Source organism: Phoxinus phoxinus (assembly GCF_949152265.1).
Source record: "Phoxinus phoxinus genome assembly, chromosome: 10".
Classification (NCBI taxonomy): Eukaryota; Metazoa; Chordata; class Actinopteri; order Cypriniformes; family Leuciscidae; genus Phoxinus; species Phoxinus phoxinus.
The window spans coordinates 22058449-22080575 of NC_136885.1; the positions used below are offsets into that span (position 1 = coordinate 22058449).

The window sequence follows — 22127 nt, forward strand, 5'->3', positions numbered from 1 at the left end:
AGGACTGGAGGTTTTGGAGAGACAAACGAAAGAACTAAAGTGTGGAATTCTGCAATAACAAAAGAGTAGCTTAGCAAAATAAATGTACAAACTGTGGTTGGAAACAGAGAGAGAGAAACAGTGAGACACATAGAGGAACACAGTGAGAAACAGAACAAGAAGAGGGCACACAAAGATAAATAAATAAATAAACACCAGCATGGTTAAGGTTGAGAAAGATTGTCTTATTTTGTTTTACATTCTTCTATATATGTATATTCTTCCTGCAGAAATTAAACAAATTGTATGAAATTAGAAAAATGCACAGTAGACGTATTTCACTAGTTTTTGGACCCATTAGTACATAACAAATGACAAGCTAGTGAAATGCTAATTCTAATTTAATAAGTTAAATGTAATATCATTTAATTTGTTTCAATTATATTTGTATATAACATAATATAACATCAACAATAATCGTATTATATTATTACTGTACATAAAACAAATATGATAATTAAGAATGTTGTTAACTATAAATTATATTTTTGATGTGAGTTAAATTTATTTGAATGCATAAATGCTTTATAAATGAAGGTTTACCAATAAAACAGCCTATTTACATGCAGAGTGTAAAAGTGTGTTATAGATGACAAGTAAATAGTGTCAAACCACACACACACACACACGACTGCCATTACTACTCTGAGGAGTGAGCAGTAATTACAGATGAGGGTTGCAGGGCTGGAAGAGTTCCTGTGGGGTCAGAGCAGGGGTCATGAGGGGTCAACCTCCGGGCACTGGCGTGTTTGCACGGGTTGTAGGCCTGCGTGATTATGCGTTTACCCTTGTCACGGGGGAGGAGAACTAACAAGGCATCATTAAATTAGCGGGGCCACTTCCTCCCCTGAATATGCATACTTTCTCCCTTTCTCTCTCACTGTACAGCTTACACACGACTTCTGCTGTGTATTTTAAAAATGCACCACTACCTGGAGGGGTCATGGCAGGTTTGCATGGTTAGAGCACAACGCACAATGCTGGATTCCATCAGGCATGGCCTCATGGGTATTTCGTGTTGTTCATGAGGCACAGCATCCAGCTGTTTATCGCTAATTTAAACTCAGACACGCTCAATGTTAAGTGCGTTTAGGGGGCCTAATGGGGTGTTTCTGATTAGACATATTTGGGTTGTATGCAATGCTATGCTTCGGATTGGCCCGTTGGGCCATTAAGACTGCAGTTGTGAGTCCCTGAGCACAGATATCATTACACGTCCAACATGACGGAAATACAGTTATTGAGCACCAGCTGGAAAGGTGTGAGCATGTTGAAATAAGTTTTTTTTTCTGCGCTCTCACCTTACAGCTTGTGTGCGTGTGAGATGTTTGTGGTGGAGTGCCATGTTTCAGTCCTGGTTGTATTTGGGTTTTTTGGGGAAATAAAGGGCTAGTTTTAAATTGATACAAGAACCCTATAGCAACAGAACTTGCGTCTTAAGATTCCAGCAAATTAATTGTGTGGTCCATTCTCAGGACATTGTGTGTACGTGTGTCAATGTTTGCAAATTAGACTTCATATAAATAGGGTTTTGACTTTATATAAATGTTCTTAGAATATTTAATGACAATAAAGAGCTTGAATGAGATCTTGAAGACTGAAAAAAATTGTTTGTCCCATTTGTTTTCTGATAGGAACAGGAAGTTGTTCTTGGGCCACTGTAATTGTCGGCTTGTATTACTGGATTATTAGAGTGAGGGAGGGGTAGAGAGATGAAGTGAGGAAAGGACAGACGGAAGAGGCAGAAAGTAGCAAATTAAATTAAGTTATTAAATATTGAGGAGCATAAAGTCCCTCAGCATCCCACATTCCATTTAGCTTCATATACAAACACTCCACCCCTATTAACAATCCTCTTCCTCCCTTTTGTTAACATCACTTTAATGTTGTCATTTTTGGCTAAGTTCTTCTGTACTGAATGTCTCTCTCTCTCTCTCTCTCTCTCTCTCTCTCTCTCTCTCTCTCTCTCTCTCTCTCCTCTCAGTCTGTCAGTTAATGTGTGTGCTAAGATCTCTGGGATAGGTATTCCTGATTATGTAGGTAAGTGCATTTTTTTTTTTTACTTTTAATTAAACGCATTTAGTTTCAGTAAACTGATGTAGTCTTATCAACAAATGTCTTGAGGAAATGCATTCTGTATGTGTTTCTCCTAATTATACACGCAACTTCCTCAAAACAGTGAAAATCTGTCTGCATTTAACCTGGTTCTGGAAAGATTTTTCCCATTCATTTTCTCCATAAGCTTTTCAAAAAATAAACATTTCTTACTCTTAAACCAAACCAAACAGCTCTATACGAATTATACATTTTGATTCAAAGCAGAAAACTTAATAATAATAATAAGTACATGTTACAAGGTACTTGTACCTAAATCAACTTCACATCACTATTAATGATTAGTCATTTATTTTTTTTGTATACAACTATATTTAAATGATTTGTTAAGACATTTATAACAAATTATTCAGATCTATACTCTAGAGTTATAAAGTTTGGGGTCAGGAAGTTTTTCTTTTTTTAAAGAAATCAATACTTTTATTCAGCAAATATGTATTAAATTGATCAAAAGTGACAGTGAATGCTTACATGATTACAAATATATATATATTACAAATAAATGCTGTTCTTTTGAACTTTCCATTCTTCAAAGAATCCTGAAAAAATATACACACAACAATATTTGACACTTGCCTACACTAGATGTGAGCGTTGAATCAAACAAAAATAGAATCCATTATAATCACTGATGCCGTCTACACTGGATACAGTATACAGATGTGCGTTCAGTTTCTAACAAAGGCTACTCCACGTGCTTGAGGCGTTGATACTGTTTTCTATGCAATGCCATTAGCCAATCATAACAGTGGCCATTTACTGACAAGCCTTAAAGATGAACTGAACTGAAAATAATCAACGTTGATAACGTGTTGTTTATGACAGTTAAAAGTAAATTACACTAAAAAAAATTATTACAAATATCAATATAGCTTTTTTTAAGCTACACAAAAACTGTTATAAGAACGCTGACAATTTCGATGACGTCACTGGCATGGTAGGACCTGCGGTCCTGTATATTCGCTAGGTGTACAGAGCGAATACACAGGAAAATTAGTCATTTTAATGGCATGGGTTACGCATTTGTGCCTGAGGGACAGGCCAGTAGTATGACTAGTACACATTTACGAACTAATCAGTGGCGTAACTTTGTTTTAAAAAGTGGGTGGGACAGGGGTTGCTAATACAATGCTAAATCAGATGTATGTATAATAACATGGCGATGTCCAGCAATCATTCTAAATAGTACATGGGGTTTGTCGTTAACTTTCGCGTGAATAAATACACAGATCCGCCTATTTAACATGAGCCGTAATGGTCCAGTGGTAGAACTTTCGCCATGCGTGTCAGAGGTTTTGAGATCAAATCCGCAGTCCCATAGTTTTTTTCTTCTTTTTTTCTTTCATCATAACCGAATATGTTCATCAGTGGTTGTATATCAAGCAGGGACACGTTTGTGTGCATTATGTTTTCTAATTTCACCGGAACGAATAGAGTCTCCGCGCGTCCGAGTGAAGACTGCGGCGTGTGCGCGAGACACTGTATCCACGCCACTAATCGCAGCAGCAATGAGCACTTTGATCACTTGATTTAATATTATTATGTACCAATTAATTTAGTCTCAAAATATTGCATACAATACAAAGTTTTGTCTAAAATATGCATTAGATTGTATTTGCAATGTACATAGTCAATTATGAATGGAGCAATAGTGGTTCACGGTGTTATAAGAGGGAAATGAGGTTGGAGGGCTGTAGCCTGTCATGCACTCTTATTTATTGTATCCACGCACATTATGCATTTTAGGAAATAGAAACTGCTTATATATGTCATGTGCATTTAGAGAAAATACAAAAACAAGCTTGAGGTCCTGTGCGTTTTAGAAAATCGAGGCAGATAAATGGAAATTTTATATATTTTTAAGATGGAAATTTGATTGGACGAATTCATCCAATGGGATCGCTTGTCAAGTTAGCTGCACGCAAAGTGTTAAAACCAAAATAAATAAAGTTGGGGCGGGCAAAAAAGTTAGCTGCGCATAGGAGTTTCAGTCAACCCTCACCAGTAAACGGAGTAGCTACCATGCCAGTGACGTAGTCGAATGTTGAAATCCAATATGGCGGCGCCCGTGCAACAACAACAACATTTTCAATGTACCATTTTATCCCTTTTAACAAATTCTGCCATTTTAATAATTGCACCAATGAGAATAAATAAAATATATCTGTTATATCACCTTTACTCAAATTCCAGTTCAGTTCATCTTTAAAGGAGAGCGGAAGTGTTAAAAACTGATCATTTTAGACAGAGGATCAGAATAAAGTTTCTAACAAAACTTAACATTATTAGTGAACCTCAAGGAACATATTAAAATAAATGATATAAAATTAATTATTGACCTCTTTATTTAGAGATTCTAGTATATTTTGAATATTGTTTATAGTCAAATTTATGGTTAAGTCATTTTCTCTATATATGGAGAAAATGAACGAGACTTTCAAAACTCTTATGTTGCACAGGCAAAACAAACGATTTTGTCATGCAGTATTCATTTTCTCTTGACACTTTTTAAGATGGAGACATTTTATTGTTTTCACTTATATGTGTTGTGCTCAGTGTGAGTTTGTGTGTCTCCGCTCTTGTTGAACATCTGTATGTAAGTGCATTCAGTAATGGCCAAAATGGAGAAGGTGCCAAACTCAGTTAAACCAACAGGCAATAAAAGCCACTTTCCCAACACTTCTGAACGCAGGCCTGTTAAAACTCAGTGCATATGGTTTTGGAGATGACAAAGAACAGGTGTGGCTGTGTGCGTTGCTGTGCCTGTGAGAGTAACACAAGCTGGTGTGTGTGAGGTGCACGTTTGTTGGAAGCACTATTTGATTGTTGTTCAGAAGCCCTAGTCATTAACCTTAAGAACGTGCAATTTTTATGGTCCAAAACCTGTTTGGTCCGAGCAGAAATTGCCTGAATTAGACTCTGTAAAGGTGGAACGAACAATAGCGTGCCTGTCTTTCTCTCTCTCTCTCTCTTTCAGCTCTGACAATGAACCTGCAGTTGGATTGGCTGAAGCAGCGTGGAGCAGTTAAGCGAATCTTGTTCATGGACTCTCACCAGCACCAGAAAACCCAGCAGTTGGTTCTGGGTCAAGGGGACCGCCAACATTGCCACAACTACTCTGTTTACCTGCGGGTAAGCCTTATAGGCCACATGCATCACAGAGCATTGCTGAACTGGCCTCATTCCTTGTGAAAAATTCTTGTTTTATCTTCACTACAATTGAACCCATGGGAAAGTTAATTGTGAGCCAAACCAAGCTTCTAGTACAACACGGCTCATCTGGACGGAATAAACGATGTGAGAACCCCTCCGTTAGAGTGTGTCGCAAAAATAAGACCAAAAATTCTGTTGGGCTGAGGTGACACTATAATTGAATGCAATCTTAAGTGTTTCTGGGTGTTTATATGAAAACACAGGTTAGGGAAATACTTTTCTTAGCCAGCTCAATTTGAACTATGATAAAATATCAGGCAACATTGACCTATCACTATGATACATGGCAGATCTAAAGCACAAACATTCAACAACATATGAATATAAACTAGATTCTGTAAAAATTATAAAAATTATTATTATTATGCATTTAAAAATATATACACTGAGGACTATTATTAAATAAAAAGTTATTTAATTGTGTGTGTGTATATATGTGTGTATATATATATATATACATATATACGTGTGTGTGTGTGTGTGTGTGTGTGTGTGTGTGTGTGTGTGTGTGTGTGTGTGTGTGTGTGTGTGTGTGTGTGTGTGTGTGTGTGTACACAAAGTATGTATTATATATTACATTATTAAGAAATCGTTATTTTTAATAAGTAAAATGTTTTATTGTTATACATTTTCCTCACAGCCTAGCTGCTTTTGCTTTTTCTTCACAAATCATTGTTCATTTCTGTTCAGAAACATAAACATACTTCCTCGTTTTCTCAAATCCTCATAACTTATTAAATAAGTGTATTTATTGCCCTTGGCTCTCTGAGGCATGCATGCTCACAACAGCTGTGATTCAGTCAAACAGATTGATGTCAGAGGACGAAGATAATCAAAAGAGAAGAAAGTGTAAAGTGAGACTTGTGCACTCTCTTTTTTGTCTGATCCTTCTCTGTTTGTGTGTAGGACGAGGGGGAGTTTAGGGATAAACTGAGTCCTATCAGCGTGGCACTGAACTACAGTCTGGACCAGAATTCCCCTCCACCTGGCCTACAGCTGCGGCCCATTTTAGACCACTACAGCAAGACCTTCCACCACGAGCAGGTTTGCATGCAACATAAGTGTTTAGTTGGAGACTGCATGTGTGCATCATATTAAGTTAAATTATGATGCCATGACATGCAGGGTTTAATAGAGGGTTCAAAGCAAGACAACATCTTGTTGTCTGATTTAAACAGTAAAGAGTTTATTAGAGAAAAAAATAAGACATAAGTTCAATTCAGTGAACAAACAAACCCAAAACCGGAAAGAGAAGATATTTTCTCTCTCGTTTCCTTTAGGCAAACATCCTGTTGGACTGTGGGGAAGACAACATGTGCATCCCAGATCTCAAACTTTCTGCTAAAATGTGAGTCCGTGGGTCTGTTTGTATATTTGAACAACTGTTTGTATATTTGTTATAATTTATGTGCTGTGTTGTATTATGCATCCTCTGTTTATGTTTTAATAGCATGACGTTCCTTGATGTTAGCCATACATATATAGACAGCAAATGTGTTAAAAAAAAGTGTTTTTAAATGCAGATCTTTTTTTTCAGGGACCGAACAGAACTTATAATTGGGGATGACAACTTGCTTATGTTAACCATCAACGCTGCCAATAAGGGCGAGGGGGCGTACGAGGCGGAGCTTCATGTGACCATCCCACCAGAGGCAGACTATATTGGTGTGGAGCGCAAACGTGAGGTAAACAACATTACCCACTGTCATTTTTTACATATGCCTACGAGATATCGCTGTGTATGTGCTTATGTGGGTCTTGGATAGCCTATTGGATGTAGAAGATAATGAATATTTTACTTAGTGAAAGTCCTTTGTATAATGTCTTTCATTTATAATTACTCTGATTATTGAAGGTTTATTTCAGTCTCATTCTCCCTAAATGCTGTGTTTAGATTATGACTGTCTGTCTGTCAGTCATTCTATCTGTCGTTCTCTCTGTCTGTCTGTCTGTCTGTCTGTCTGTCTGTCTGTCTGTCTGTCGTTCTCTCTGTTTGTCTGTCTGTCGTTCTCTCTGTCTGTCTGTCTGTCTGTCGTTCTCTCTGTCGTTCTCTCTGTCTGTCGTTCTCTCTGTCTGTCTGTCTGTCTGTCTGTCATTCTCTCTGTCGTTCTCTCTGTCTGTCTGTCTGTCTGTCATTCTCTCTGTCGTTCTCTGTCTGTCTGTCGTTCTGTCTGTTGGTTCTTCTATCGTTCTGCTTCTGTTGTTCTATCTGTCGTTCTCTGTTTGTCTGTCTGTCGTTCTCTCTGTCTGTCTGTCTGTCATTATCTCTGTCGTTTTCTCTGTCTGTCTGTCTGTCTGTCTGTCATTCTCTCTGTCGTTCTCTCTGTCTGTCTGTCTGTCATTCTCTCTGTCGTTCTCTGTCTGTCTGTCGTTCTGTCTGTTGGTTCTTCTATCGTTCTGCTTCTGTTGTTCTATCTGTCGTTTATCTATCTTTCATCCTATCTGTCATTCTGTATTTTTATTGTCCTATCGTTCTTTGTCCATAATGCCTACAGGCCTTCAAACTTCAAGGCTTTTTAAACTTCTTTTTTTTTTACTTTCAAACAAGGGCTGTCAAGTCCACGTTCAGTGTTTGTCTTGTCAAGCGTTGCTATTGTCTTGCGACTCCGGCATGAGAACCAATGACGTCTGTTGCACCTCACAAACATGTTTAGCACATTTGATGCACATTTTATTTTTATCTGCCGTCAGACTGAGGTATCGTTCCAATTAACGAGTTGCTATGGGTTACGTGAAGTGTGCACCAAGCACTAGGAAAATACAAGTACCGGAATGGGACCCCGTATTGGTTGATACTTAATTTTCTTAATATACTTAATATTGGAATCGAGGGCACAAAAAAAACTTGATTGGGACATCCCAAAAATCCCTATACTATGGAAGTGGCTACCGTCAAATGTTTGGTTACCCACATTCTTCAAAATATCTTCTTGCAGAAGAAAGAAATTCATATAGGTTTGGAACAACTCAAGGGTGAGTAAATTATGACGACTCATTTTTGGGTGATATATTCCTATTAAGACAATAACATTTACATGGATAGCTTGTATTTCTTAATGTTTTATCGCATCGCACCTGGTTATGACACAGTGTAACGTGAACTCAGGTCTTGTGAAATATCAGATTTGCTAAATGGCTTTAAATCCATCATGGTGAAATGCTAAATCTGTAATCCATTCTGACACAGAGTTAAAAACACAAACATGAGTGCTGCAATGTCTTTGATGTAGTAATGAGGAAGGAATGCAGTGAATGTTGATCTAATTATGGTAAGGTTTCTTATTAAACATAGTCTAATGTATCATGCCTAGCTGTGCTCTGTAATGCATTGCCGAGATCGAACATACTGTTTATTTCATTTAATACAGTCCTACTTCTCTTCATTCATATATTCTGCTGTCCTTCAGTCATTCCATCATCCCGTTCATGCATGTCTGCTTCTTCCAGCATGAGACACTGGCGCGCTGTGGCACAAGCCGCAGAAGATCTGATTGCTCTCTGTCTGTCAGTTATGAGTTTAACAGATGCAGTGTATAACTGGTAATTGCAGCGCGTGTTTGAGAGTAGCTCTTAATGCAATTTGCACGACTCCATTAGCCACTCTTCTGGGAACCGACTGGTTACGGCTTGACTCTGTTTTGGTGAGAGGAAGTGGTTACCAGAGGAGGGAGATGGATGGAAAAGGGAGCCTGATGTAGGGGGTTGGCGAGATGACAGGGGTAGGGCCTCAGTGATGTATGATGTGATTACTATCAGGGAATTCATCATGTACTTTCTCTCCCTCGTTTTCTTTCCTCAGTCCCTCCCTTGACCCTCCTGAGACATGTTTTCACTCACTGGATTATGCTAGTTATTGACCGGGTTTATTATTGCCTGGTTTTGTTTTCAATGATGTCATGCACCTATTTTATTTCATTTATTTGATATATTTTATTTTAGTTATATTACTTTTTTTGTTATTTTTATTTGAACAGTTTAGAAGTAGCATACAGTATTATTTATAAGTGTAAGATGTGTTAGTCTATTGGTAGAGTTTATGATTTGTATGTGGGTATAACAAATCCTTTTTTGGGATGTTTAAATGTTTTACATTTTGAATGTTTAAAATAGGGGTTCTGAGGGGGCATGTGTCCCTTTGAATGAGCATTCTGTTTGTGCATTCACGAACACATGTTCTGTTTCTGTTTGAGCATTCTGTTTGTGTTCCTTAGATATTCAGCATTTAGTTCAACACAGCAGCTATTATAGATTAAATAATAAAGACCTGAAATTTTTCTTTCTCTCTCAGGATCTTCAGCGGCTGAACTGCGAGCACAGGACAGAGAATGATACCAGAGTTGTGGTGTGTGACCTGGGAAACCCAATGGTGGCTGACACAAACGTAAGTCTTGTCACACAAACTCGATTGATACGATGTAATATGTACAGTTTGATTTAAAAAATGAATGAATGAATGAAACATACTCTACACTTGTACACGGACATGAATGTTTTGCCAATGCTTTGCAAGTGTGTGGTACATACTTACATTGTGGACTTACAATACATTGTGTGCTTTCTTGCATTATAGTGACAGTAACAAACCTCAGTACTCAAGGGAGAGATAGAGTTCCCTTCAAATGTCTGTGCCATTATATAGCAAAATATAAAACTGTCAACAGTCTAGCTAACTTAACTAACTTGCTCAGTAATCTTCATTTCAAACTTTTCTCGTACAGCCACAATGACAGAAGTTTACCTAAAAGAGAAAACAGACTGTAGAAAAAGATTTGTGGCAACGCTGAGAATGCAGTACGTACATGCATTGCATTATGAGTGGCATTTTGATGCATTTTTCAACACATAAAATTGGGTTTGTGTTAATTTTCTTGTGTAGATTTTTTTTATTCTCACGTACTTGCTTGCAGTGAGAGCTTGAATCCCTCAGCGCATTAACATAAATGAGCAGAGCAGGGCAGAGGAAGGAGGATTTTAGAGGGGTGAGAAAAGGGTAAGACAGCATATCAGTTTGCCCTTTAATAGCCAGATATTTAGCAGCGCTGTCAGCTTACTTAGACTTCAGGTCCTGTATGAGACACCTGCTGCTGATGCTGCACACACACACACACACACACAGAGAGAGAGAGAACATAATATAAATATGTAGGCTTAGTTTTCTTAATATCTAAACAAAACTGTTTTTTTTTTTCTTGTTTTAAGCTGAAACCTCGCTACATTATTAGATTTTTGCTGAGAACAAGGAATTATTATTTGAATTTAGGTTTGTACTGTATTGTTACTGAAAAATTAACTGATTAAGAAAATAATTTATTGCTGGGTTTCTTTTAATCATCCATTCATCCATCCAGAGGAAGGAAACCATATCTCTCTCTCTCTCTCTCTCTCTCTCTCTCTCTCTCTCTCTCTCTCTCTCTCTCTCTCTCTCTCTCTCTCTCTCTCTCTCTCTCTCTCTCCCTCTCTCTCTCTCTCCCTCTCTCTCTCTCTCTCTCTCTCTCTCTCTATATATATATATATATATATATATTTTTTTTTTTTCTCTCTCTCTTTCTCTTCACCCACGGACCCTCGGGAATGTGTCTGTTCTACAGATGTATTCATTGATGTGCCATTAATGACACATACTATATGTCTCCCTGCTGATATCAACATGTTCACTAAAGAGAAAACGCAAAAACCTTACGTAGAACTTTTCTTGCACAGTCAAAAACTTGATTTGGGCATTGTTTTTTCGTCTTCCTCTCTCCTTCTCTTTCTTTCCTACCTCTTTCTTCCCCGTTGATTTTGAACATTGTTAATGAGAGTCCGAAAAACAAAACAGTGGGTCAAGAGAAAAAGTGGAATGATGGAGTGAGCGTGTGAAGGGAGGGTGTAAACACATTGGGACAAAGATTGAGGTTCAGTCTAAACACACTCTCTATCTATTTACTATTCACCATGACAACCCGTCTCCAGCCATCCCAAATATCTAAGCCTGGGGTGCAATTACAACGGTTACAAAACACACTTTGAACCCGTCACAACACACTCGAACACACACTCCTAATACAACACCCTGCCTGCATCTCATTTGCAGGTATATACACACACACAAACGTGTTCCTGAGTATGTCTAGATCGTCTTTACATCAATTTGTGTGTTTTGGACTACATTTTCATTGGTGGTGTTTATGTTGTTTACTATTGCTACTTGTAATGGCTATAATTTGTGAACTCTAAGGTGATTTTAATAACATTTATAAAGTTACCATCTCTCTTTGTCACTCCATCAGGTTCCCATTTCCTCAAAGCCCTTAGGGTGAACTGCTCATTAGGCTCAAGATTCATTCCTGCATCATCCCTATTAGCATTTCTCTTTTATTGAAATACAAAAGAACAAAAAAAAACAAGGTACTGAAGATTACTTGAGTGTATTGTATCACTATCCCAAATAGATGTGTGCAGCTGTTAAGGTTATTTCGGCTGTAGATATTTGGGATCTAAGATAGATTTTGAGATATTTTGGAACATATGAAGAAAAGCAGAGGTCTGTCCAACTACAAAAAAATAGCTTGTTGTATAGTTCTTAGTTGGCTGGATAAAAAAATCTGTAAAATAATGAATTTGAGCTGCAGTAACAAGAGTCAGCTTTGCAGAGAGGGTTTTTAATGGACTCACTGTCTTTTTGAATCTATTTGCAGCGTTCATTTCATCTTGCACATTGCTAATTGGATTCAACATGTCCACTGTTGCATTAAATATAGATTTTTGTGTGGTTAATTATAATGAACTGAATATAATCTGATAAGTAAATGGTTTAAACCCATTTTCATTATTATACATAAGCATTATTTCCATTATTTGTTATTTTTCTGAGAATTCATTTTTACATTGTGTATTACACACACACACGCACGCACACACACACACACACACACCTGCATCTTTATTAGCCAGTTTACTCCCCTCCTTTTCTGTTTGTTTGGATTGCAGTGCTTGTTAAAGCCAAGGTAAATTGAAATGTAATTTGTCAGTAATTTGATGCAACGCGGGCAAATGCTTGGGCTCGAACAGTGCCAGCTCACTGAGAGCGGAGGCAGGGCAGAGAGGTTTATGACTGTGTTTACTACTGCAGGTCAAAAGATTATGTTGCTCATAAACTATAAATCAGAGCATCACAACTGAATAGGCAGTATATTACCAGCGGATGGACCTGCGGTTTTAAAATGGTATTGGTCAGTCAGTGTGTGTAGGCAGTTGGCTGGATACTCAGAGGTCTGTGTTATTATATGTCAAACTAGCCTGTCATGTCGGCGGATTGTGGGAGAGCTTGTAGAGCAATTCTGTGGCAACATGTAGAATGTAAAGGGAGCAAAATAATTGAGACAAAGTAAATGTCTCACACAGAAATAGCCTTAAAGGTGAAGTGTATCCTTTTTTAAAATACTTTCTTCTATCATAGCAAATTATAGGATTGCAGATATACGGATGAAGAGCGCATACTGTACCTTGTATTTTCCAATGTTATTTCAGTATCATTATATAATATATTACGGTTTTTAGATTAATTTAAGTTGTTTAGTCATTTTTATTAGTTTTCTTTATTAGTTTTTGTTTTTTAAAATATATTTCTATATAGCTGTCATTTATTTTAGTTTTAGTAATTTTAGTACTTCAACATAAATTTCAGTTATTTCTAATAGTCATTAAAGTTTTTTAAGTTTAAGTTTTTCATGTCGTTTGTTGCTGTGCTTAGCATAGAAACGCTGATTAGCATGGTTAGCATTAGCATTGACTAGTTCCTGTTTCCTGTTTGGAAACAATCATTAAAGGGATGGTTTGCATAAAAATAAAATGCCATCATTTCCTCACTCTCATGTCATTCCAAACCTATGTGACTTTCTTCTGTGGAACACAAATGAGGAGAGGGTTGTTTGGCTCTGTGACCTGTTAACATGTTCCAGATTTGGAAGGGGGGGCGTTGTCATGGTGACAGGTTTTGTCATAGAGCCTCCGGAGTTAAACCCACATGGGCCAAATTATCCTGGCACCAGCAGAGGAGGGTGACACGGCCACAGATCCCCCATCTCACACACGTACAACAAGCAAACTGAGAGACCCGTCATAATCTTGCACACACTGGCGTCACTAAACAATCGTACCACACATGGAATCAGTGCCTGTGATCTAATTCAATACGTGTCATTTATTTCTCTCTCATTTTCTGTTTTCTTTCTCAAAACTTTTCAAGCTATCCTCTCATAACCCATAAAAGTAAGTCATAACCATGTGGTGCAGCTCATTCATCACAAATAAGCCATCGCAAGACCAATGTGCAGAAAACATGTTAGCCACACCACCTCAAACGGTCCGAGTGCCACAACAGTTCCTACAGTATATGAGGAACAGCAGAGTTTTGTATTGACCGTGTTGTCTGAAGTAAAAGCTTCAGTAGTGTAGTATTTTCAGAATGAAACTGTAGGCCTACGAATACTTCTCAGTCAACTGACTGTGAAAGGAAGATGGAGGCTTTCCTGCACAATTGTTGAGCCACCAATAAAACAGTTTTATAAAGTGGTGGGGACTCGATGGGCGGGCCTTTGGACATACACATTGGTTGTCACATCACAACATCAGTTGCTAATAATCAAGTCAAACCTAATACAATTATTGATGTTACAGTTAAATTTTAACAGCAGTTTTTAAACTTTTTTTTTTAAACCCCAAACTTTTGAACACTTGTGAATGAAGCGTGTTCTACTTTGTGCCCAGATGAACTCATGATTATATTGCATGTGATATCTTCATTCCTACATCTTTCACTGTCAGTCCCAGGATTCTGTAGGTCAGTCGATGAATTTATGAACCATTTAATTTATGAGTCCATATGTGCTTGTTTAATTAGTAATATTTCTGGGCATTTTCTGCCTTTATTAGATAGGACAGTTGAGCAAAGACAGGACGTCGTTGTGTCAGAAGAGCTACTGTTCGGGGTGCTGCCCATAAAGCCTTGGCTCTTTTGGCTCTTAATTTTAATAAACCAAATCTCCAGTTGTTTATCATATTGTGATTTCATGTATCTTGTATTCTCTTAGTCTCGCTAATGTGAATCTTCTCTATATAATGCATTCATTTTCCCAGTAGTTTTAAAATAACAGTGTAAATGTCGTTTGTGAGCCATAATTCACACAAATCCGCCGTGACTGGTCCCATCTATTGCTCCCACTGTGGTATTCAATGAAGAGAGGAGTTTCATGGTCCATAAAATAAAACACATTGAATGAGTTCATTGTTTCAGTGACTCCTACCCATTTTAGCTAATGTCACATTAGGGTGATATATATTCACAGAATTTGGCAACACAACACCTCATATGTCCCAGCAACATGAAGCGATGTATTATTTCTTAACAGAGCGGACTGGGATCTTCCTAGTGATATGTTTCTGATGATGACACTGTAAATAACAGACTGACAGCCTCATCTTTGGCTTTCGTTGTTCTTTGTTTTTAATCATGCACAATCTAGCCATCTTTATGCTTTCTGGATGCACTCTGTCCAGCTTTGCTTAGTCAATCTGTAATCCATCTAAATAAATCGCATTGCACATGTATTCAAACACAGTGCTTTTGATGTGTGTGTTTGTGCTGTTTCAAATGGAAACTGCATCTTACATTTCATTCCTGTGTTGTGAAATGCACTTAATCAAACGCACTTGAAGAACTCGTACATTTTTCCCTTGTTATACGCTGTTCTGTTCTGAGTTTCATTAAAACTTTCGATTAAGAGTTATTGTCTCATTAGTGTAATTCGATGATTACTGTTGCCACAGAAACGCATGAACCAGCATCTTGTAAACTCCGATCTCAGATGAAGTCTCATTTCTCAACACATGTATGAAGTTGCGGAGACGTGATCTTCATTTGTGATTTACTGACTCTGTGGGTTTTTAAAAAAGGACGCGCGACCACAAAAAGAGACTCCGTGGCTAGTTCCCTCTTTTAAGTTTAACAGCACTTGTTACTCTCACCCGTCTGTTATGAGGGGGCTTTGTAGTGAGGAAGGTTCCCGCCTGGGGACGCTCATTTATGGGGCTCCAGAGTTAGCACATAGCCTTTAGCTAAAGGACTGGCCTTCATTAACCATCCCAGCAGCCATTATCAGACTCCTCCTAATGAACTACACCATATGGACACAGTTACAGCCAGAGAGAGAGATGATTGGTCACATTTTACTATTTGTTTGCGAATGAAAATTCCAGTGTTTAGACTTTGTTCAACCAAGCAGAAAAATAACAAAAGTTATTAATCAGTGAAAATGGCTTTGTAAAGACTTGTTTTCTAAGAGCTGACAGACATTTGACTGTACGTAAGGGCAAATTGTAATTATATAAATTAACAATAGCTAATAATATCTAATGCAAAAGAATAACGAACTATACTTTTACAGCAAATATACATTTATTTGATTTCAACATTTACATTTTAAACATTTCAGGGGGGCTTTTACTCAGAATAATTACACAGAAGTGAACTACTCATTTATGTTTCTCATAATTAATCTTTGGCTGCATTATAATGATTTCCTAATGCAAATATTTTTAGCTAATGAATAAAATTACTTGAATAAAGATTTGTCCATTTTGCTGCACAAGGTTTAAAGATCAAGTGAGTAAAATGATCCAGTCTTTACATCACTAGTGGTCAGATATCTCCTGATATTTGCTATATATCAAACCGCTCATCCCGGTATGTGAAGTTGGTCTGTCATATCACACTTTCATACAAACTAGCGCCATCTTACATTTCAGTTGAATGCTGTGTCATGAGAGGTTGAAAAAGACACAAGACGTGAGTGCAATGGTCAGGGGTGGGGAACGTCGGTCCTGGAGAGCCACTGTCCTGCAGAGTAGCTCCAACCCTGAAAACTCACCTGATTGTAGCCTGAATGATCCTAAAGACATTGATTAGCTGGTTCAGGTGTGTTTGATTAGGGTTGGAACTAAACTCTGCAGGACAGTGGCTCTTCAGGTCAGGACCAATGTCCCCGCGCCTGGTCTAGCGCATGTTTAAAAAAAACACAAAAAAAAAACATTCTGTGTATCTCAGATGACTTCAGTATAAATAAGACTGTAATATCGGTGCAGTGTTCGTCTTTTAGCTTGGGTGATTGTTTGGAACATTGCAGTTGACTGCTTTTTTCTTCATGGAAGCTTAAAGATAATATGAAGATAATGTTTATTGCTATCATTTTGACTCCAATCAGTATTTCATGTCCATGTTTTTATTGATTGAATGAGTTACACTTGTATACGTATAGTTGAATCATTTTGATGCTGTTTGTTGGGGGTATAAGAGCAGTGAGACTGTCCAGACTGAGCCCACACTTCTCCCCCCAGCATGTAAGACGGCACAGTGTTAATTGTGGTGGCTTTTTCCTGTATGAGCCAGTGGGGGGAGAGCTCTATTCTGTTTTACTGAGCACTTACAGATGTCCCTTAAGCTTTTGATGTCTTCATGTTTTTCCCTTTCTTCTCTCTCTCGCTCTCTCTCTGGCTCTAGTTGTTGGTGGGTTTACGGTTTTCTGTACAGAGGCTGGAAGATGCCTCTCCTACCATTGGCTTTGAGCTGCAGATACACAGGTACAGTAACTATCATCTTTCATTTCAACCATCCCAATTACAAATTTCAAGTTAGCATAATGTATACTCATATCTTTGACTCTCTCTCTCTTACACACATACACACAAAATTATATGTTAGGTACCACATGTCGGGTTTTTGGGTTTTATAAGGACTCTCCACAGACATACTGATTTTTATACTGTACAAACCAAATATTCTATCACCTACCCCTAAACCTAAGCATAACCGTAAACACTTAGCACTTTTAAATTTTCAAAAAAAAACAAAACAAAAAAAAAAACATACGGAATACCTGGACCAGAAATGTTAGCAAGACACATTCAGTTTCTGTGTACAAATGCTTGTGTGTGTGTGTGTGTGTGTGTGTGTGTGTGTGTGTGTGTGTGTGTGTGTGTGTGTGTGTGTGTGTGTGTGTGTGTGTGTGTGTGTGTGTGTGTGTGTGTGTGTGTGTGTGTGTGTGTGTGTGTGTGTGTGTGTGTGTGTGTGTGTGTGTGAAGAAGGTAAGTGGTGCGTGTCACTTTGATGTATGTTTTGGGGGGTCATTTTGTAAGCAAGGGCCCCAAATGTTGGTCGTTATAGAGCCAGACTTTAGAGCAGGAAGCCGAGTGTTGATAAGATGTCCTTGGATGGGTCACAGAAAATGGATGGCATACTTTAAGAGACTCTGTTTGCCTCTGTGTGGGTGCATGTGGAGAACAAAAAAGCAATTTTGTATTTATATACTGAGAAAAAAAAGCTTTTTTGGTCCTCTGTTTTGTCATTGTTAGGGATGGGTCATACTGGTTAAATCATTCAACAGCCATACTAAGTAATCATATATTATTTGAATACATATATTATATAATGTTTGTGTGTATATATATATATATATATATATATATATATTATTTATTAATATGATTTTTCAATAGAATAAAAAAAATGGCTTTCTTAAGACCACGTAACTCACTGGCTTGTCAGTTTTGGAGTTTTGCTTTTCATTGTGTAAAGCAATTGCAATCACACTGTTTCTTCCCCACTTGGTGTGCACGTCCTTGGACATGTTCTGTTAGGCACAGGGGTGAAGTGTATGTGTTATAACAACACTCTTCATTGTGATGTTACGCACGGGGAGGTTTTTATGAGCGCATGTTAGTTTTGGGGTGTTGAGATGACTGCCAGGCTGCTCTCAGCGGAGGGGATATTTCCCTAAGGCTTTAATCACTGAATCCTAAAGTCTCAGAGCAAGGTTAGGTCAAACAGGAGGGTGAGTCTAACATGCGTATGTGTTTTCGCCTGCACATGTGAATGCGCACATGTAATATGTTTGCACTTAAGTGTGTGTGCTGTATGAATGCATTTGTGGTGTGTGTCTTATCTGTTTCGGTATGTGTGTCTCTAGAGAATAGAGAAATTTTCTGGTGACTAATGTTAGCCACATGTTCCTCTGCCCACTCTGATTTTTCACCTTGAGACAGAACAAGAGTGAAAGACAGAGAAGAGGGAGAGAAAACTACAGATACAGAGAGATAGAAGCCAGGTGTCATGCAGCAACAACTAAAAAAGACGTTTTGGTCTTTCAAGTCTTTTAAATTTGTGTACGAGATATGGCTCTGATAGTTGGTTTGTTTTTTTACTTTTAAAAGTAATTTAAATTATGTACTTATTAATTATACAAAGTTCAAATTACACTGCTATTCAAAAGTTTGCTTTCTGTAAGATTAGTAAACATTTTTGAAATAATTTTCTTATGTCCACCAAGGTTGCATTTATATGATCAAAAATAAAGTAAAATATGTTTTTGTTGCTATATTTATGGTAAAACAGAATTTTCAGTCTTCAGTTTCACATGATCCTTTAGAAATCAGTCTAATATGCTGATTTGATGCTAAAGCATTAAACATTTCTTATTATTATCAATGTTGAAAACAGCTGCTAAATATATTTGTGGAAACAGAGATACATTTTTTTACTAAAATTATTTTCTAACATTCTAAATGCATTTTGTTACATTATAAATGTGTGTTTACTAATACACATATAATGTAGTCACTTTGGAACATTGCATCCTTGCTGAATAAAAGTTCATTTCTGAGCCCAAACTTTTAATATATAATTTAAACTATACACTTTATGTATTATTCTTTTTCTACTTTTTATTTTATGTTGGTTGGATTCTGATTCTCTCCGGGTGGAAATGTTGGTGCTGGAATGAAGGTATCACATTTCTTGACTCTTGATTTAGTATTTAATAAGACCTGAATGAATGAAACAAAATCTTACAAGGCTTCAAAGATTCCTCCGTCTCCTTGTTCCTTTCAGTCACACAGTGAGTTTTATGGCATATAGTAAATATTTCGTTTTTGTGACCAAGTTATTCCACAAGATCAAAGTCACAACTGTCAGACTTTTTATGTTTTTTTTTTTTTCTATGCATACATCCTCTCCTTTGACGACTTAGCTTCCCTTCCAGGTGAAATTCGTTTTGTATAATAGTTGCGTTCATTGTTGTGGAAATGTCGTCTAGTGTACTGGTGTGTGTGTGTGGCTGTTTGAGATTCTGTGGTTTTCACAGCAGAATGACCGGCGAGACAGTTGACTCGGGGAACTTTAGGACAGCGACACACTCAGATGAAAACAGTATTGTTCCCTTTTCGTCCCCTCGTCCTCGCACCCTCAAAGGACAGATACATTCACAGAGCACAGATGTTCCCTGCCTCAGGCGCACACATGGAACTGTTCAGTAGTCTGAGATTCTGTGGCCAGTTCACCGAGACCTTCTACAGAAGAGCCTTACTGTCTCATAGTGCACTTAACATAACTCTGTGTTAATGGGACTTTATTTTATATCTAAATGTTATCTTGATAATGTAGCGTAAAGGTTGTTGTTTCAAATAAACATTATATTTGTTTGTTTCTCTGAACAGCTCTAATAAGGACCACGCAAGAAGCGTCCCAGTGAATTTGACTCTGAGTATTGTGGCGAGAGCACAGGTGGAGATCAGAGGGTAAGTATTTATTTTTATCTGTCTCTTTCTGTCTCTTTGGGCAGGAAATGAGCGCACAGGAATAAAATGCTGGGTTGTTTTTACCCATGTTTAGGTCAAATATGGACAAACCCAACCGTTGGGTTTATAATTTATTTAAAAAATGTAAACCAATGGTTAGGTTTATCCATATTTGACCCAAAAATGGGTTGAAACAACCTAGCATTTTTTTAGAGTCTAATTTTTATAATAATAATTAAAAAATTGCCTGTTCAGAGAGATCCGGAGAGGTTATTCACCCGGCCCATATTGATTAAAGACTTCTGTTCATTTAAAATATTGTCTTGCCATAAGGTCAAAGTGAAGGATAAATAAGGCATATGATAGAAAATAAGACCAACATCTGTTTCTATGATGTATTAGCCAATAAATCTCTTACTTTCCCTCAGTCAAATGTTTTCTTGTTGAATATCCTGTTTAACTTGGATATCTTCCACACTGCAAAATTAAAACGGGTTTGGAATTTGAATGGTGTTAATTGGAGAATATTTATTTAGACTGTACATGATAATTTGTTAACAACCTGCTTGACAATCCTCTCTCTGTTTTCCTCAGTGTGTCTCACCCAGCTCAGGTTGTTTTGCCTTTCCCTCGATGGGAACCCAAAGAGAAGCCTGTGAGAGAGGATGACGTCGGCCCTCAGGTTCAACACATATATGAGGTACGTAGACACAGCAATAGAAAAATATATAAATGATAAAAGTATTAGGATGAATGTGCTATTGATTGGCCAGCAAACAGCAAACATTCAAAACTTTGTTGTGATATAAGGGATCCATATCAAAAGTATACACTTCTAATAAATAATACACTCGCAAACACACACGCATGCAGTACGTAGAAAGTAGACATGCAAGCATGCCACAACTAATCACAGCTGATGTACAGCAGATCTTATCTTTAACACAGAGTGTGAGTGGATTTAATCCATATTTATACGAAAGACAGTTTCACTTTGTGACTCAATGTTACTGTTTTAACTCTCTCCAACAATAAAACTAAACACTAATCTATTATAAGAAATAAACCACAATCAACTTTCCCCATGGATCGTAGCATAGTACATTCAGCTAGCAAAAAACAACTTCTGTAAAGCTATTTATTTGTTGTTTGTTTTTGTGAAGACTCCTGACCTCTTTTTGCTGTGAGAGGGCCTCACTAAACGCCATCTGTCCTGCAGCTATTAATTTTTTAATTGCCTGTAATGTTGGCCAGACGCTGTACAGATGGTTTGTGTTAGCAGCAGCTTCAGCTCTGCCATGTTTAGTTCCACCGCTAATGCTAATGCTAGCCCAGAGTGTTTGATTAAATTCTTGTACATTCTTCCATACTAAATCAAAATCTGATGATTCATATTAAATGTATTGGGCATCAACAGCACCCTTTATGGAAATGTACCATAGGTTTTCACTTTAGTACAATTTTGGAAGTAGTATTTTGGAAGAAACATTGTAGATTCATACTGGAAGTGAATCTACATAATTTTTTATTAACTCTAAATGTTTTTAGGATATTGGACATTTAATTGTTCATGCTCTTTTCCTCTATCATTCCATCCCCCACTTAAAGTTATTTAAAATATATATATATATTTTAATTAATAACACTGTTAAATATAATATTTAGATTCCATTTTTCAAACTGTACATTATAATGTTGTGATTCCTAAAATCACTTGAAGTGAGTTTCATTTTTAATTCGTTTACGTACACAGTAGGTGTATTTTTTGGTTATCGGCTATAACATTAAAGAATTAGGAAATATATAATGGTATCAGCCATAATTGTCTCATTGATGCATCTCTATAAATGTTTATAAGGGAACTACTTGAATATTTTTTAATAGATTTAAATGTATATTTTTAAGTTTGTTGCTAATCTCTCTTTTTGTTTCTCTCTTCTTTTTCCCAGTTACATAATAAAGGTCCAAGTTCAATAAGCAGGACGGTGTTGGAGGTGGGCTGGCCCAGTCAGTACCGTGAGGAACACCTCCTCTATGCCCTTCAGATCATCACTGACGGACCTGTACACTGCAGCGTCAACGGTTCCCTCAACCCACTGGAGCTTGAGGTAAACTCACACTTATCACTCTATCCATGTCCTTCCTAAAGAGAG

General features: G+C 37.4%; 1 protein-coding gene across 1 annotated transcript in view; it reads left to right on the plus strand.

Moving 5' to 3' along the window:
• itga8 (integrin, alpha 8) overlaps positions 1–22127 on the plus strand; it is a 69096-nt gene that overhangs the window by 38483 nt on the left and 8486 nt on the right. Inside the window, exons 16-25 of the mRNA XM_079626305.1 lie at positions 2024–2079; positions 5132–5286; positions 6274–6411; positions 6648–6715; positions 6905–7052; positions 9656–9748; positions 16904–16983; positions 19894–19974; positions 20569–20674; positions 21924–22082. Of these exons, the coding sequence (XP_079482431.1) occupies positions 2024–2079; positions 5132–5286; positions 6274–6411; positions 6648–6715; positions 6905–7052; positions 9656–9748; positions 16904–16983; positions 19894–19974; positions 20569–20674; positions 21924–22082 (1084 nt within the window). The remainder of the gene's footprint in view (positions 1–2023; positions 2080–5131; positions 5287–6273; positions 6412–6647; positions 6716–6904; positions 7053–9655; positions 9749–16903; positions 16984–19893; positions 19975–20568; positions 20675–21923; positions 22083–22127) is intronic.